The 16,577-nt window shown below is 36.7% G+C and overlaps 1 protein-coding gene across 7 annotated transcripts in view; it reads right to left on the reverse strand.

Annotated features, from left to right (window-relative positions):
- RPS6KA3 (ribosomal protein S6 kinase A3) overlaps positions 1-16,577 on the reverse strand; it is a 78,611-nt gene that overhangs the window by 50,063 nt on the left and 11,971 nt on the right. For 5 of the 7 annotated variants that reach the window (XM_082304316.1, XM_082304313.1, XM_082304312.1 and 2 more), the window contains exon 2: positions 14,794-14,850. In XM_082304316.1, the coding sequence (XP_082160442.1) occupies positions 14,794-14,850 (57 nt within the window). Of the gene's footprint in view, positions 1-3,493; positions 3,646-14,793; positions 14,851-16,577 lie in introns of those variants that run through there. The other 2 variants (XM_082304317.1, XM_082304314.1) reach the window with 1 other exon arrangement.

The raw sequence follows: 16,577 nt of genomic DNA on the forward strand, positions 1-16,577 counted from the left end.
GCAAAAATACTTTTATCTGTTTTCATTTGTTAGTATTAGGTATGTAGCTACATAGATTTTTCCATTTCTGTTACGGAAGTAGCAGCTTTGTTTTCACCCCTCTCAATCTCTTTTTCAGGAATGTTTTGCTTCCTCTAGACAAATGCACATTCTTGAGGCACATGTACATTCAGTACAAGTGAAGATAAGGCTGAAAACAGAAAAATGGATTCCCCAGAAAGTTACTTAACACTGCTCCACCAACCACGGTTGCAAGTTTCCTTTTACTACTTTTTTAGCCTTCATTGTACTTATCAGGGCTCAGCTGGGCATTGCTGTATTTGGCAAAATGTTTTTCTGTCACAGGCAGAATAATGTTGATTCCTGTAATCAAATAGAAACCATTTCTGAAATATTGGCTATGATATTAAACCTTGGTGCTGAAGTTACATAAAGCAGTTATGTCCTGTGAGGACAGCAAGCTTATTGGATATCAAGTGATTTTAAAAGGATGACTCAATGTTGGCACAGTTCCCCAGCTCATATACATAATTTCCTTTTCCTCCCCTCCCTTGAGTGAGGAAGTCTCCGAGATGCATTTTTACTTTCCCAACTTGTTATGAATGTAGGATGAATTTTCAGTATTACCTGAAGTAGTAAAACCCATATGAGCTATGCTTTTTGAAGTAAAAAAAAGAGCCAACAAACTGAAAACCAATTACTTTTACCTTTTGTAGTAGGGCTTATGGAAATCTTTATTAAGTTAAAAACAGGAGTTAAAAATGTGAGGGATGCACCAGTCTAGGTATTTTTAAAAATCTCAAACACATTCTATATACATCCATACATTCTATACTCATTATACTCCTACCTTTAAACTCAAAACTGCCTTTAAAAAAAAAAAAAAAAAATCAATGTCCAACAAGCATTTCATAATCTCCCACTACTTCAGTAAGCAATGTTAGTGAGCTAAACCATGGAATAAAAAACATTCCTTATATTTGTGATTAATACTTCATTTGAGTCACTTAATAGAACTAATGATTACTTAAATGCTTATACACAAACAATTGTTCTAAGAGGATGATTAAAAATGCTGCTTTTGAAGTAGCAATTATTCTAATACAACAAAAAGAAAAGCACTGCCATGCATAAAATTAAGTCAAGCTGGCTTGAGGATAGTCTGTGTATGTTGTCTGTTTTACGCCAGTACCAAAGAAAAGCAAGGACAGAGCACAAGTAAGTTCTAATTAACATGTTCATTTGAAATCAGAAATACAGGTTTTCACAATTTATGTCTTTGCTTCTTTTTAAAAGATGGAAAAACTTACACTTTCAATTACTTGTTGCAGGTGGTGTCTATTGTTTTACCTGACAGAAAATAAGATTTCCTAAAAGCAAACTCTATTTGCAAATGTTTAGTTTCAGGGTTTTTTGTTATTCTTAAATTGTCAAGTATCTAAAAGAAAAACAATGTACAGAGATAATAAAGAAAAATTATTGTATTTATGTATTTATTCCTTACTCTCCACACCTTCTACTCTTTTCCATTCCTGGCTTTCTACTGCAACAGTTTTGAGACCTAGAAGGATGTCTACGGCCACATTTGTTCCAGGTAGCCAACTCACATAATGAAGGCTGCAGACCTCGTTACTGAGACTGAACTCCTCCCATTCTTTTGGTGTTAGAGATGAAGCAAGATAGGAGCTTGAAGAATGAGTCCTGTCCCAGAGCAACAAGTCAAAGGATAGTTGAGGCCGTTTGGATAAACATGACTGGCCAGACTGGGAGGGTAATTCTGAAGATGCCTCCCCTCCTCAGAATAAAAACACAAAAGCCAGGACAGAAGTAGGACTCTACTCCTTCTTTCCCAAAGGAACTGTGAGCCGTAGATTGTTTAGCAGGTAAAGCTGAGGAATTCCTGTAAGCATTTTAAAAGCTCAATGCTGGTCACCAAAAGCAGTTTTGTAACGCAATTCTCTTTCGATCAAACACCATGAAATTATCTCATGAACTAGATTGTGCATGTCAGCATTGGAAAAAAATACTCATTGGGTGGAACTTTCATTTCCCAGTGACTTTAATATAAGTTTTGTTCCTACTTTGTAAGCGCTAACACTTCAGAGCATCGCAATTAAAAAAATAATTCAAAGTTAAAAAAAAAAAAATCCACAAGCATATTCAGCACTAATCTATGAAAGCTATGATTCCTGTTTTATTGAGATAATATCCTAAATATACTCTAAAATTTACATGGGCTGCACTGTCTAGCATTTTAAAACCAACAGAATACTAAAGACAATATAATCAAGCTGCCATAAGTAGATAAAATAATGTAATTTTTTTTTAATCAGAGACTTCTAAGAAATACCTTTCATGTTGCCTGTGGAAAAGAACTATAATTCAGGACTATGAGTTGATAAATGTTGATTTTACAAGGCTTACATTAAAAAACCTGTATACAATGCAGCCTATGTTCTATTGTTTCACACGCATGTCTTTAGTCTTTCAGTTATGGCAAGCAAATTCAATTTCATTTTCTAACACATACTGCAAAGTTTAAACCAGTACATAGGCTAGTAGGTGTTAAATTACTATCCCTTTTATTTACAAATTAGCAGACCTGCTTCACTTAAGATGTTAAGACAGTACACGAGAAGGGTTTGGGGTTGGTTTTTTTGGTGGTTTTTTTTTTTTTTTTTTTTTTGTTGTTTGTTTGTTCCCCCCCTGGAAAAGTATTTGCAGACTCACAGGAGGAGAAACATGAAAAGTGATTTGAGTTTCAATGATAAAATGCTCTATCACATTGCATGTTTACATGTATTGTAGTTCAGAAATAGTGCTCGGGATAATACAGTTCTCCACTAGAGATTTTTCTCAATTTAAAGAAACCTTTTATGTTTAAATATATGCTCAACAACAAGCCAAATTATACAAATTAAATGTCTGCTATGACTAAATTAGCATTTAGAAGTTGAAATAACCATAACATTAACTGTAACATAAGCAAGAACGTCACTATTCTTAATACCATTTTCAGAAGTAAACTTAAGATGTTAATAAGCCTGACTTATTTTAACTGTCACTCCACACATACCCATATTTTACAGTTTAAAGTACTACATGAAAATGTAACTATTAAAATAACCACTAAGTATGAATTTTAAAAATACAAACATTTTTAATAAAACTAGACTGTCAGTGAGAAAACTTAACATATAGCTAAGCTCATACATTTCTGGAGAAAAAAAAAGTAAGTTTTACAGTATTAACATACAGGTAAAAAATTCCCAATAAGGCACAATTATCAACAGATACCTTAGAAACTTCTACAAAATATGAGCACACCACAAACCTCTTTTTTTTTTTTTTAAAGAAAATACAGTAGGCTTTGTATACAAACAGCACTGATCCCAAAGCAGTGAAAGACTAAAATTGCTTTGAAATTAGAAGTTTAATTAAAATAATTTTTCCCCTTTTCCCCCTTATTCTTTAAATAAGAAACTAAGCTCACCCGAACAGAACGAACACGTAGAGCCAGAAACTTAAACATGACTAAGAAACCATGATGTTTAGATTTTCTGACTGAGTGATCCTAAGTCTAGCAGGGAAGACCAAGCCTGGCGTTTTTGCTGTGACCAGCTGTTCCGGCAATTAGAAAATTTCCTGTCAGGCAAGTCAGACACAGTTGGGGGGTGGGGAGAGAGAAAGGGGAAAAAAGGTTTAAAAAAAAAAGAAAGAAAGAAAAAAAAAAAAAAAAAGACATTGTTTTTTTTTTTTTTTTTAAATTTATTTTCTCCGCCCCCCCCCCCCCGGTAAAGAAAAACTGGGCAGCAGTGGTACTCATGTTGCTGATGCTGCAACAGATTGCCTTTGCCTGATAGCAACATGCTGTTGCAGATGTTACTTATTCCTGGTTCCCAGAAAAGAACAAAAAAGATCAACACCTATTTCAGAAATCATGCTACTATGCAACATTTCACTAGTTAAGCAGAATAGCAACTATTTTAAGTCCTACACGTGATAACTGTAGTTTTATGAATTTTAACTTAATTTTACAAAATATTTTAAGATACCATATCACTACTTTTAGACTTCAACGCAGACAATGCAGTATGCTTATGCTTAATGACTATTTTTATTTACTAGAGTTGTTAAAGGACCAAAACGGACCTCGCGCATAGCCCTTTGAAATCCTGCACATAGAAAATGCTACACAGATGTTATACAGGTTAGGCCAAGAGAGATTGCAGAAATTATTTGAACTGGATCGCCCAGCTTGAATGTCTGACTTATGCACAAATATTATATTGCTCTGCAGAGAGTGAAAAATTTCTTGAAGTAATAAAAATACCTAAGTTTTTTTTCAATGTTTAAAAAAACTTCAAATGTTTGTAAGAATTAGAATTCAGTCTAATTACCTTGAACAGCTAGAGATGAAGTTTTTTATTTGATCTCTCTCTAGATTTAGTATGGAAGTTATTGTTCTCAATATTGACAGTATCTTTAGCTTTTTTGATATTTATTGAAGACATGGAATTACACAATGCATGCTCCATTAGAATATGGAGCAAGACTGCTTTTCTTCAAGCAATAAATAAATAAGTAAATAAAGGCAAGTAACAACATTTAGTCAAAGGCATACACAAGTACTCAACTATAAACAGATCCAGGTGATTCCATTTAGTGACTCTATACCAAACAAAACATACAGCAAAATACTGTACTTCTTCCTGAACAAGACATTAAAACAAACAAACCCTCCAAACTACTTCCCTTGATTGGGTTCTAACAAATACCTGGATTACTGCAAATTTTTTAGATTTTAATTCCTCTTCAGAAGACAAAGCCAGTAATTTATTTAAGTGACAGAACATGTTGCTTCATCTCTATACCACATCCTGGCTGTCTATAGTATCAGTTTCTAACTTTGCCTTTAAAACCTGGATTATATGTCTCCCCAGTGTGAGTGAAGACCCTCTTGCCCAAATGCAGAGATGAAATACAAACCCCTCATTCCTGGCTTTATCAGGACCCTACAAGCAAAAATGCGCCTTTTTTATGTTCTCTTGTACTCCTCTAGGTCTTTATTTATGGCACATCCACAGGGATGGATCTTTCAAATTCTATGTACTGAATATATACAATTATTATTATACATTACACAGGCATTCAATAACTACTACTACACCTTGAGTCCTCAATTACAATGTACTTTTTACAGTCCAGTATGTTACAGCCTTTTTGGAAGAAACAGCCTCTACTACAACAGCAGTAATACAGCATGAAAAATGATTCAATATTTGCTTTGGGATAAACAAAGCTTCTTGAACACAAGGAGGTTACTGCGACACAAGGATTTCAAGTATTTCATAAATGGTACAAAATTTACTTGAAGCTTTCCTCTCTTCAATTGTTTTAAACTTCCAGCTACTTCCTCCTCAAAACTGAAATATCTCAAGAATTGCAGTTTAACAGTGATAGTTATTTACGCTTTGAAGACTTAAAAAAAATTTAAATAAATAAATGGGAGACCATTCAAGCTCTCTGCCTTACCTTGTCAAGAACATGTATGAATGCACTAAAAGCAGAGTGACAAGGAACCTCCAAATCAGTAAATTAAACTATGGTAGCAAGGAGAGCTAAAAGCAGAAATGGAGAGTAAGTGGTAAGACCTATGCTAACTATAACGTCCTTTAAAGGTGAAAAGATACTGTGGGTAAATAGCCGTTTTCTTCTCCTTTTCTTGTAAGGGTATGAGTGTATTCTGCTGCAGATAAGCTGCATCTGCTAAGGGTGACAGGAATAAGGCATTTCAACTGCAGCATGTGTACAATTACTGACTACTGCTCTCCCAAACCTTTTATGTGACCTCCCAGTGAAGTACAAAGCACAGTGCGCAGGGGTCAGCGGGGTTACTTCACAACAATAGTTCTCCTATAACTGGCATGGGTCTGCAGCAGGTGGAAGAAATTTCTTGTGTTCTGGGAGAATAAAGCCTGCATGGTTCCCAAAGAGCACTACCAGCCAACCAGAAACATTAAGATATATGCTACATAATTCATTTTGAGAATCTCTGAGAAGAGAGCTTGCCCTTTTAAATATTCCTTCGTATGAGAAGGAGACAGGTTAGAGGGCAGCAGTCCCCAACAGGGAAGGCTGTGATAACAAGGACAAATTGCTCCAGCAAATTGCTCCCCTTACCTTGAAGTCTTTGATAAGGATTTGTGTTATACATGTTTATCATGAAACACAACTGTCTCCAAAACAACGGGAATTTGCTATGCCCGTCAGTGACTGTTCTGTCAATTGCAGAACTCCACTTGCACAATGCATTTTGTCCACCAGTACAGAAATACAAAGTGAGTTCATCTCTCATTTTCCCCTCCTCTTCTTTTAAATTGGATGCTCTGAATTTACAAAAATGAAGAGAAAATGTGATCAGACTTGCTGTCCAGACATTCAAGAGAAGGGGGCTCACAGCCTCCACAGAGAGCAGGAGAACTGAAAGATGCTGGAGGAAGCCTCAATGCGGTACAGAACATGTGGGAATCCATAAGTTTTATTTGGTAAAATGTGCACGTCACAGTGGTATACTCACTTCTACACATAACCAGAAAAAGTTGAAGCATTTCATCTAAGTGGAGTCCATTAGGTATATTGACAATCTTCCTATACCATCAGCCTGAGAAGTGTAACAAAGCAAATTAAGTCTTTATGCTGCTAGGCAAGCAAGGCTCTGTAGTATGGATTGCCTTCAATTATCTGGAAAAAACAAAGATGGACTACACATAAGGAATGAAAAGCCCTCATTTGATGAAGGTCAACAGCTGAGGAACAGAGAGCTATTTTTTTTGAGTTTTCAGAAGCTGAATAATATACTTCTCTTCATAATAAATATGTTTGCATAGCCAAAGCAGCAATATTCTATTAATCAGGGGGTGTGGCAGTTTCCATCTGCTAGTTTACAGGCTTTTCAGGGCTACCATCTGTTTTTAATTCATGTAACAAGTAAGCAGCTTGACTTCTAACATTGCTTACTCTCTCAAAACTATTCAATTTTCTGACCAAGATCCAGAAAGCATGCTGCACCTAAGACACTAAGTGCAAAATAAGCCACTCAGAAAATCCATTAGAAGACATCAATTAAAGAGTTTTGCTGTAACCTTTCCTCAGCACCTGATGACAACTCAGGGAGAAAAATACTCCAGGGTTTGCCTTCTTTATATGGGTTTGATATCTAACAGTTAACATCTCAGACTAAAAGCTTCGCACTGTCTACAAAGGATGATGTAACTTCTTACATGAGGACCACTAAGTCCATTCTTACATGGGCAAGATGCATGCACTTCACTAAGATTCTACCAAAATTCATCCAAGTTGCAGCACAGTACAGTGCTTTGGAAGGTAACGAACTTCCAATTTCATTACATTGGAGGAAAAAAAGGTATTCTGCCTTTTACAAAGGAAAATCTGGGCATGGAGAAGGGAATAACTGGATTCGAGTTTTACAGATGTAAACAGTTTGCCTGGGAAACTTATTTGTTCAAGAATCAAGTTATTTGATTGCAAAAATAGAATTAAATACATGTGTACATCTATTTAAATATATATAGTAAAATGCATTAGAAGGAATGTAAGAATTATGGACCACGTTAAAGTCAGAGTTTCGTATTTGTAACCCAGATTGTTTCCTTCACTGCATTACACAGTGAACACTGTTTCATTATACGGCCAGGTTATTGTCTGGTTTTAACAGAAATTTCAACTTACTGCATAACAAGGAACATGGTGTTATACTGGATTATGTAATATTATGGTTTCAAACAATTGAAAAGCTGTAAAGAAAGCTTCCTCAGTTTGATTTCCATATGAACAGGCAATAATTACACATTCAAGAATGTGTAAGCAATGTGAAAGAATAACTTGATCGTATACCTCATCTCTCAGTAAAATTACAAAAATATTAACCTGTCACTGCTTTACTACTGATAAGCTACCCAAGTAGCTGTTTCAGCTAAAATTAAGTATCAGTCTGCAAAAAATGAAAAATCCCGAACTCAGTAGCCTATGAACACTTGTGAACCCAAATATTTCTGTAATATTTAAGAAATTCTAGTTATATCTTACAAACTCTACCACAGAGCCAAGAATTTACATCAAAATACTAACAAAAATACACCCACAGAAAATTGAAATGTAAAGGTTATGCCAGCAAAAGGAAAACAAACATATCAAAACCATCATCAGAAATATGTTCATGGTCACGTCAATGCACATGATTTTTCTTGTAATTGGAAAATGTTACTGAGCACGCAAAACGCAATATCCAAAAGAAGTTTGGAGCTGTCCTGAAACAGTGCTTCAACCTACCAAAATGCAAACAAAGTTTCTGAAACTAAGAGTTCTCACTAGTACAATGCTATAATATTAAAAATCGAGGTAAATTGTACAGTATACATGCATGTATAATATAGAATCTCAATGTTATTACTACATATAATTGACTGATCAAGTTCAGTACTTCGACTAAGAGAGTATACTGCCCACGTGCTTCAAATTATTTTTCTAATTTACCTTAAAGTCTTTTCTAAGATCACATTTTCCTTATAAACTCTTCTATTTAAACACTGATTGGCAAGACTAAGGTCATAATTTTCATCTCTCCCAACTGCAAACAGTTGTTTTATTTAAATTCTATTAGAGAAAAATAAATGAAAAAGATGTTTTTAACTACTGACTTTTCTTTGCAAGCATTTCTTACACTACCTTTTCAGTACCCACTAACCACAGTCTTAGTTATCTTAGTCACATATTTTTAGTATGAGGATGACAACTACTGAGATTTAGTTTTTCATCATCCAGATCAGCGTATTTTAATATACTGCTTTATGCTTTAGTTCTATTTAATTCTATGTATGCTTTAATTCTGCTTATTTAAAAGTAGCATGTTGTTTAAAGTTTTACCAAAGCATACAAGAAGTTTAACAATTTTACCCAATCACCTCCCCTGGAGAGAGGGTTTACTTTTTCATCCCAGTTGTTTGAGCCTGAATAGTTTCCACTCCTGCCTATACTGAAAAAAAGTAATCTTCAGTCCTTGCAGGTTACCAAAAAGAAATATACGCAAGTTTTTCTGCAACTTACACAGTATTACTGAAAACAACTTTTCATAAGTGCTTGGAACCTAATATTTTTGTATGTTTAATAATTATGCTTAAGTTAGTAGAGTGCAATGGTAATACATCAGTTGCAGTAAGTGTTTTAACAGCTAAATTGAATCCAGATAACAGAATGGAACAAAGAACACAGCACACATGATATGCTCTTCACATGTATACAAAATGGGAAGATACTTGCTGGACCAGCTGTAGTTTCTGGTTAGCTTTAGCAGTAGAAAAGCATGTATCATGATTGTAAGAGCTCAAACCAATTAATTTGCTCAGTTAATTTACTCAATCTCTATGGACACAGAGATACAGAAAGCAATGGTAGACAGCACAAGAGTGAGAAAGGTAGCAAATAAAAAGCTTTAAATAGCTTCCCCTCTTTCAGTAATGTTCACTTAAGCTTTCACATTAGGTCAAGCTTTAGCCAGTTGTTTACTTGTTCTTACATTTATTTCCAGCTGGACCTAGATCATTTATGAGAAACATCAGATAAAAACTGTTGACAGCAAGCTATAAAGCCAAATATAACCAGTATATTCATTATAATAAAACTAGAATACTGAATGATTCCTCTTTTAAGAGGAGCAAGACTTTGAACCATACAGTATCTCGGACTCCTCAGGAATAGGCATGTACCGTTATAGCTCCTGCTTTTCCTAAAACAAACTACTGAATTTGAATCAAAGCTATGCAACTCAGGCTCTCCTGTCAATTAAATTTACTTTTGACCAAAAGAACCGGGATGTAACAAAATGAAATTTATCTTTTGATAAGCAGAATACCAGAGAGACTTCCTATGTAGATAAAACTGTGTTAGGCTTTAATATTTATTTTAAATTTCTCATTGATTTGCATTATCAGCATACTATCCAAACACTTAAGACAGCAAAAGGATGCAGTATTTCAAGTTCTCACCTTCTGTCTCCACAGAACTATGGCAACTCTCCCTCTATCCTGAGCTTGCATGCCTTACACACCTACCAAAATATTTTGTCTTCATACCTGATGTACTGGTACATGCTAGGCCTGTTCACTCTACTTTCCTCAGTTACAGCTGAGAAATTTCATAAATGGTCAGTCACCATGTAAGTGCTCTAAGTCTCTTTCAGTGCAAAGTTAAACAGAACTTAAATGTGTTTCAGTGGTAACTTAAAATTAGTCTTTATCTTGCACCAAATCAGATATGAAAGAATATCACATCCCAGCTGAAGTAGTATTTTGTTAGCCGACAGACAGCAAAGACTAGCTTCCAGCTATAACTGACTGAACAGCCATAGTAGTTTTATTGTGTAAAAAAAGCTAGATTATTTTACATCACTATTGGCAACCTTTTCCTCAGCACAACCTAGAAATAAATGCAAAATAAATTCCCAAAATACTCATCTGAGGCATTAAAAAGCTGAAACAATCTTAACCAAGTAGCTCAAGCATGATAGAAAGAATATTACAGGAATGTTTTAATTTTTTGATGGTCATATCAGGCTCAGTCAGCATGGGTTTATGAAAGGCAGGCCCTGCTTGACTAACCTGATCTCCTTCTGTGACAAGGTGACCTGCTTAGTAGATGACGGAAAGGCTGTGTATGTTGTCTACCTAGACTTTAGTAAGGCCTTTGACACCATTTCCCACAGCATTCTCCTGGAGAAACTGGCTGCTCATGGCTTGGATGAGTTTACTCTTCACTGGGTAAAAAACTGGCTAGATGGCTGGGCCCAAAGAGTTGGGGTGAATGGAATTAAATCCAGCTGGCAGCTGGTCAGAAGTGGTGTTCCCCAGGGCTCAGTACTGGGGCCAGTTCTGTTTAATATGTTTATCAATGATCTGGATGAGGGGATTGAGTGCACCCTCAGTGAGTTTGCAGACCACACCAAGTTGGGCGAGAGTGTTGATCTGCTGGAGGGTAGGAAGGCCCTACAGAGGGACCTGGACAGGCTGGATCAATGGGCTGAGGCCAACCGTATGAGATGGCTAAGCGCTGGGTCCTGTACTTGGGTCACAACAACCCCATGCAACGCTACAGGCTTGGGGAAGGGTGGCTGGAAAGCTGCCCGGCAGAAAAGGACCTGGGGGTGTTGGTCAACAGCCAGCTGAATATGAGCCAGCAGTGTGCCCAGGTGGCCAAGAAGGCCAATAGCATCCTGGCTTGTATCAGGCATAGCGTGGCCAGCAGGACCAGGGAAGTGATCATGCCACTGTACTCGGCATTGGCGAGGCCGCACCTTGAATACTGTGTTCATTTTTGGGCCCCTCACTACAAGAAGGACATCGAGGTGCTGGAGCGTGTCCAGAGGAGGGCAACGAAGCTGGTGAAAGGTCTAGAGCACAAGTCTTAGGAGGAGCGGCTGAGGGAGCTGGGGTTGTTGAGTTTGGAGAAGAGGAGGCTGAGGGGAGACCTTATTGCTCTCTACAACTACCTGAAAGGAGGTTGTAGCGAGGTGGGGGTCGGTCTCTTCTCCCTAGTAACAAGGGATAGGACGAGAGGAAATGGCCTCAAGTTGCACCAGGGGAGGTTTAGATTGGATATTAGGAAAAATTTCTTCATTGAAAAGGTTGTCAAGCATTGGAACAGGCTGCCCAGGGAAGTGGTTGAGTCCCCATCCCTGGAGGTATTTAAAGGATGTGTAGATGTGGTGCTTAGGGACATGGTTCAGTAGTGGACTTGGCAGTGCTAGGTTAATGGTTGGACTCAATGATCTTAAAGGTCTTTTCCAACCTAAATGCTTCTATGATATTTTATTAAAATAAGTTGCTCCCCCAAAAAGCAGCAGTTTGGAAATGTCTGAAGAAAGTACAGGAAATCAGTAGTAAGTAATCATGCAGTTATCAAATCTTGAAAGAGAAATTTGATAGTTGTGATGGGCTAACCTTGGCTGGCTGCCAGACACCCACCCAGCCACTCTCTCACTGCCCCTCCTCATTGATGGGCTCTGCTTTGGCCAGCGGTGGGTCCATTTTGGAGCCAGCAAGAACTGGCTCTGTTCTGTATGGTGGGGCAGCTCCTGACCTCTTCTCACAGAGGCCACCCCCCCGCTACCAAAACTTTGTCATGTAAACCCAATACAATAAAAAAAGAATATAATTTTAGCAGATAAACACAAAACAAAAAAGCTTATAGGAAGAAGGTGAAGTTACAGACTCAAAACACGAAAATCATCATCAAGAGATGGCACTTGTCAGAATAAATTAACAAACCAAACCAAACCTGACCATTTTCCCAAAAACAAATGTTCTAGTTCAAACAAGAATTCAAGTAAGCACTGTAGTCTATGTTATGCAGAATATTAGAACAAATTATCTCCTTCTGGTTTTGCCTTCTAACCACACAAATATTGTTCCTTTCTTACTCTTTAACACTGCACTACTCAGAGTAATCTGTCAGCACGTGCCTTGTTTCTTCACTCTGCATCGTATGGGGGGAATCAAGAGCAGTTACATAGTGCAGGCTTTTAATCTCCTAATTTTCATATCATTTTAAGAGCTACATCTATTACTGGTATGTTCGAAGACAAGCATGGAAAAGGCAACTCCACTCATTACCTAAACCGGCTCTGTCTACTTCAGCAGAGAGAGAAACTGCTATGGCGGTGCAATTATATCCACACTGCATAGATAGAAACAGCTTTGACCATCTAATCACAAGCTGAAGTCTGCACAAAATGCAATACCAGCATATGAACCCTGAACTGCAACCAAATGTGGAGTTCCAGACATTGTGTTTTATTGGTAAGTCCATTTATCATCAGGCTTAACAGTCAGCTAGTACTCTCTAACACAAAACTACAGGTAAACACTAAAGTTGCCCTCATGTCTGAGAAAAAGTCACAGGCATCGCAATAAGAAACCTGAAGTCACGGTTATCTTCACATTATGAAATTTTGTAAACTGCAAGTTTGACATGAACATAAGGAATTTAAATTATCAATTAATCTTCCTGACTGTGATCTTCTCTTTAGCAGCAACCTTTATTTTCAAGAAGCCTGGGTTAGGAATTCCTTTGATTAATGCCTCTCAGTTAGAAGAGGAATGGAAACTACAGTTTCACAGTCCTTCCTCACCCTTGATCTTCCCCTGAAAGACTACTGAAAGCTGAAAGCAGAAAGGAATATGAGGTATGGGCTTTTAGAATTTACAGATAGCAGAAATTAAAAAAGAAGTTTTTGGGAAGGAAGAAAAAAGGGATAGATACCTGGGTTTTTTTTTTTTGTTCACTTGCTAGTTCAAGCTCAGAATGACCAGTCTATGCCTGTGTGCTTCACAATGCATTAGTTCAGAGCTCTCTAATGCTTACTGTCCAGGTCTGATGTACAGCAAACACTCAAGATCTACATTAATAGTTCAGCCTCTACCTTTGGCTATTCCATCACTTTGAAAATTTCACTAAGCATGTTTCAGCATTTAGCATCTTATCTGAGGCAGGGAAGGGTCTTAAGTCACCATCTAAATTGATACCTACAGCTATCATCTTTGAGTATCTCCATGCAAACATTTCTGGAGCCCTTAGATTTGTCAGCTCCGAACCAACGAACAGAAGCTCTCTTCCACTCCAACTTAGTCAAATTAGCAACACAAGAGGAAAGTTGGAATTCACATCAACAGAGAAAAGACTTAGGAAACGCCTGGGCCTCAATGGACTAGTTTTGCTATTCTTGAATGCACTCCAATGCAACACTTCTAAACTTTTCAACCGGAAGCCCGGGAAGAAGACTTAAAACTTTGTATCTTGGTTTCTTGGTTCTATGGAGAAAGGTAATAGAAATAATCATCCAGGCTAATGAAGATTTATTATGCAAATAACCTAGTTTTACACAGGTCAATAAGGAAAATATGAAATGACTAATGCTAACAACAAAAGGGCACAGATAGATACTGCCAAGAAATCTTACAACAGTATGGAAAAACAAAGGTGATAGCTGCTGTTACACCTTGCATATCAAACTAGAAGGGGAAAAGCTATGGTGTACACTGCCACTCTGAAAGAATCGTATTTCATACATTAAGTGCACGTCTGTCTGCAATGGAATCTGTGTGGAATTTAAACATGAGAGAATCCTTTGCTGTGACACGACCTCAACTGAAACCTTAACTATTAATAAAGCATACTCTGGAACTCATAGATGTAAAACATTTTCACCTATGCACCAATGAGACTAACAGAAGCCAATGGAAGTGCTTTGCTTGCTGGCACTAGGAAAAGTGGACAATAAAAAAGAACTACATGTTTTTAAGGTTTGCTAAGATAAGAAAAGATGAGCTCGATGTCTCTTCCTATTCAGGAATGCTCTAACTAGCCACATCTTAGTATCAAACCTTCTCGCTCCCCAACCCAATTAGAATTTCTACCATATTCAGCTTTGTGCTTTCCACAGGAACGCCTACCTCATACTAAAAATAGTAGGAAGAGTCTATATCTTACAGAAATACTAGGGAAAGCACGAAAGTTCATCAGAACAAACAGTAGGATTCCAAATCAGACAAGAGAGTCAGTGGGAAAGAACCTCTCAAAAATATCAGGATCCTAGATTGCACTTCATGTCAAGTAAACCTGAACAACAAAACATTAGTGGCAAACTGCCTGTAAATTAAATTATATCAGTGTGCTACAATATTGTACTATCTATCTTTATTACAACTGTCTTTTACTCACAGTTTGTGGGTTGATATCATCTTCTCCCATAGGTTCATCCACAATTTGCTGTCCATTCTGTAAAAAACAGACACTGCAAGTTACTAGAAATGCTGAATCCAAGTGCAGAAATAAATATACTGCAGATGTGCTTTTATGGCATGCTACTCTACAGGATCAAGTGTTCTCCATATTCTATTACAAAGAAATCATTCAAAATAAACACAGAAGATTGCATATTGCTGGCACGCAATGCCACTCTCGCTTTGATCCTCATGTATTATCAAACCGGATGAAGTCACAGTAAGAAATATATAAAACAATCTGGCATTTGAAGCCTTACTACTACACAGCTAGACATTATCTCCACTACTACAACTTCTGCAGAAGAGTTAAACCTGTTGAAGACTGAATATCAAAAAGCCATAAGAAAGAACAGATAAACAGGTTCTTTCTAAGAGCAAGACCTCATGTAGCAACAATCAGTCCTTACTTTACCATGACTGCTTCAAGAACATTTATAACTACAGTATAGCCTTATAAAAACTATGAATGCAATGCTAATTTTATTAGCCAGCATTTACTACTTTCTGTGCTTTTCTAAGGACCATTCTAAAAAAGCCATAGAGGAATAGGCTTTTGAATTTGAAATTCAGCTATACAGATTTAAAAATAATTAAATACCTTGTTGGTCAACAGATGCCTTCTTTTTCTTGTCAGTGATACTATACTTGGAGAATCTCTAAGAGGCATTTTTCCCAGAAAGACTTAGAATGACCTTGCTTACACAGCAAGCATGAATATTAGCAAGTTGTAAGGAAAAATATGTATTTCCTAAGTTATGGTACAGGATATCAGCTGGGGCATTAATTCTTAGTTTGCTCCTAAAGTTTAACAGCAATTCAACAAACAAAAAACTATTTTAAATGGTTACATTTTCGATTACCACTGGAGGCAGAAGCTAAGTTCATTTGTACATTGCATCCCTAGAGAACATAAGGCCTAATTAATTTATTTTTTCAGAACTTAATTTACTTAAAATAAAGTTACATGCATGTATGAATACATATTTTCTAGATGTTGGAAAGGTAATAAAAGCTGCTCAGAGATTCAGAGATTTCAGTTTCATTCTACACCTTCCTTCCCACAGTTCAGTTTTTCAGCAGACTTCTTGTGTGGAACCTTTCTAATGTTTTTCTGTAACAAATTCTCATTAATATAGTCTTTCAGCTTGCACATGACTGGAGAAGAATCTTTTATATGAAGTGACAGATTAAATCCTAACAACGTATGAATTCTAATTTTCAAATATTGAAAATTGAACATTTTGAAAATTGAACATATTCAAATGTTTGAAAAATGTTTGAAAATTGAACATATTCAAATATTGAACATTGAATGTTCAATCTCAGATGATTACCAGCTCTCTACCAAGTTTTCTCCTGAGCATTTTTTTGCTAAAAGATGCAGCTGGATAAAGCTAAAGTATAAGAATTATGGATTGCCCATATATGACACAGGCTTGCTTTTTTTTTTTTTTTAAGCGGATGGGGAGGGGAAAAAGGTTCACCTTCCGACTGTTTCTCCAGTGCAGAGTTCTGGCACGTGGTAACACTGACATTTTCTCAACTAGCTTCAGAAAGATACTAGAGACTTCTAGTATGACTCTAGTCTACTCTAGAAGTCATCTTTCCATGAGGGAGGACTAGTAGGAAATCAGCTTCACATGTTATAGGTTATTACAGAGGTGAATATAATCTTTATAAGCTGTCTCAGTTAAGGGCAGTCAGCATTACACCTTCTAG

The sequence above is a fragment of the Platalea leucorodia genome (genome assembly GCF_965183815.1).
Source record: "Platalea leucorodia genome assembly, chromosome: 2".
NCBI lineage: Eukaryota > Metazoa > Chordata > Aves > Pelecaniformes > Threskiornithidae > Platalea > Platalea leucorodia.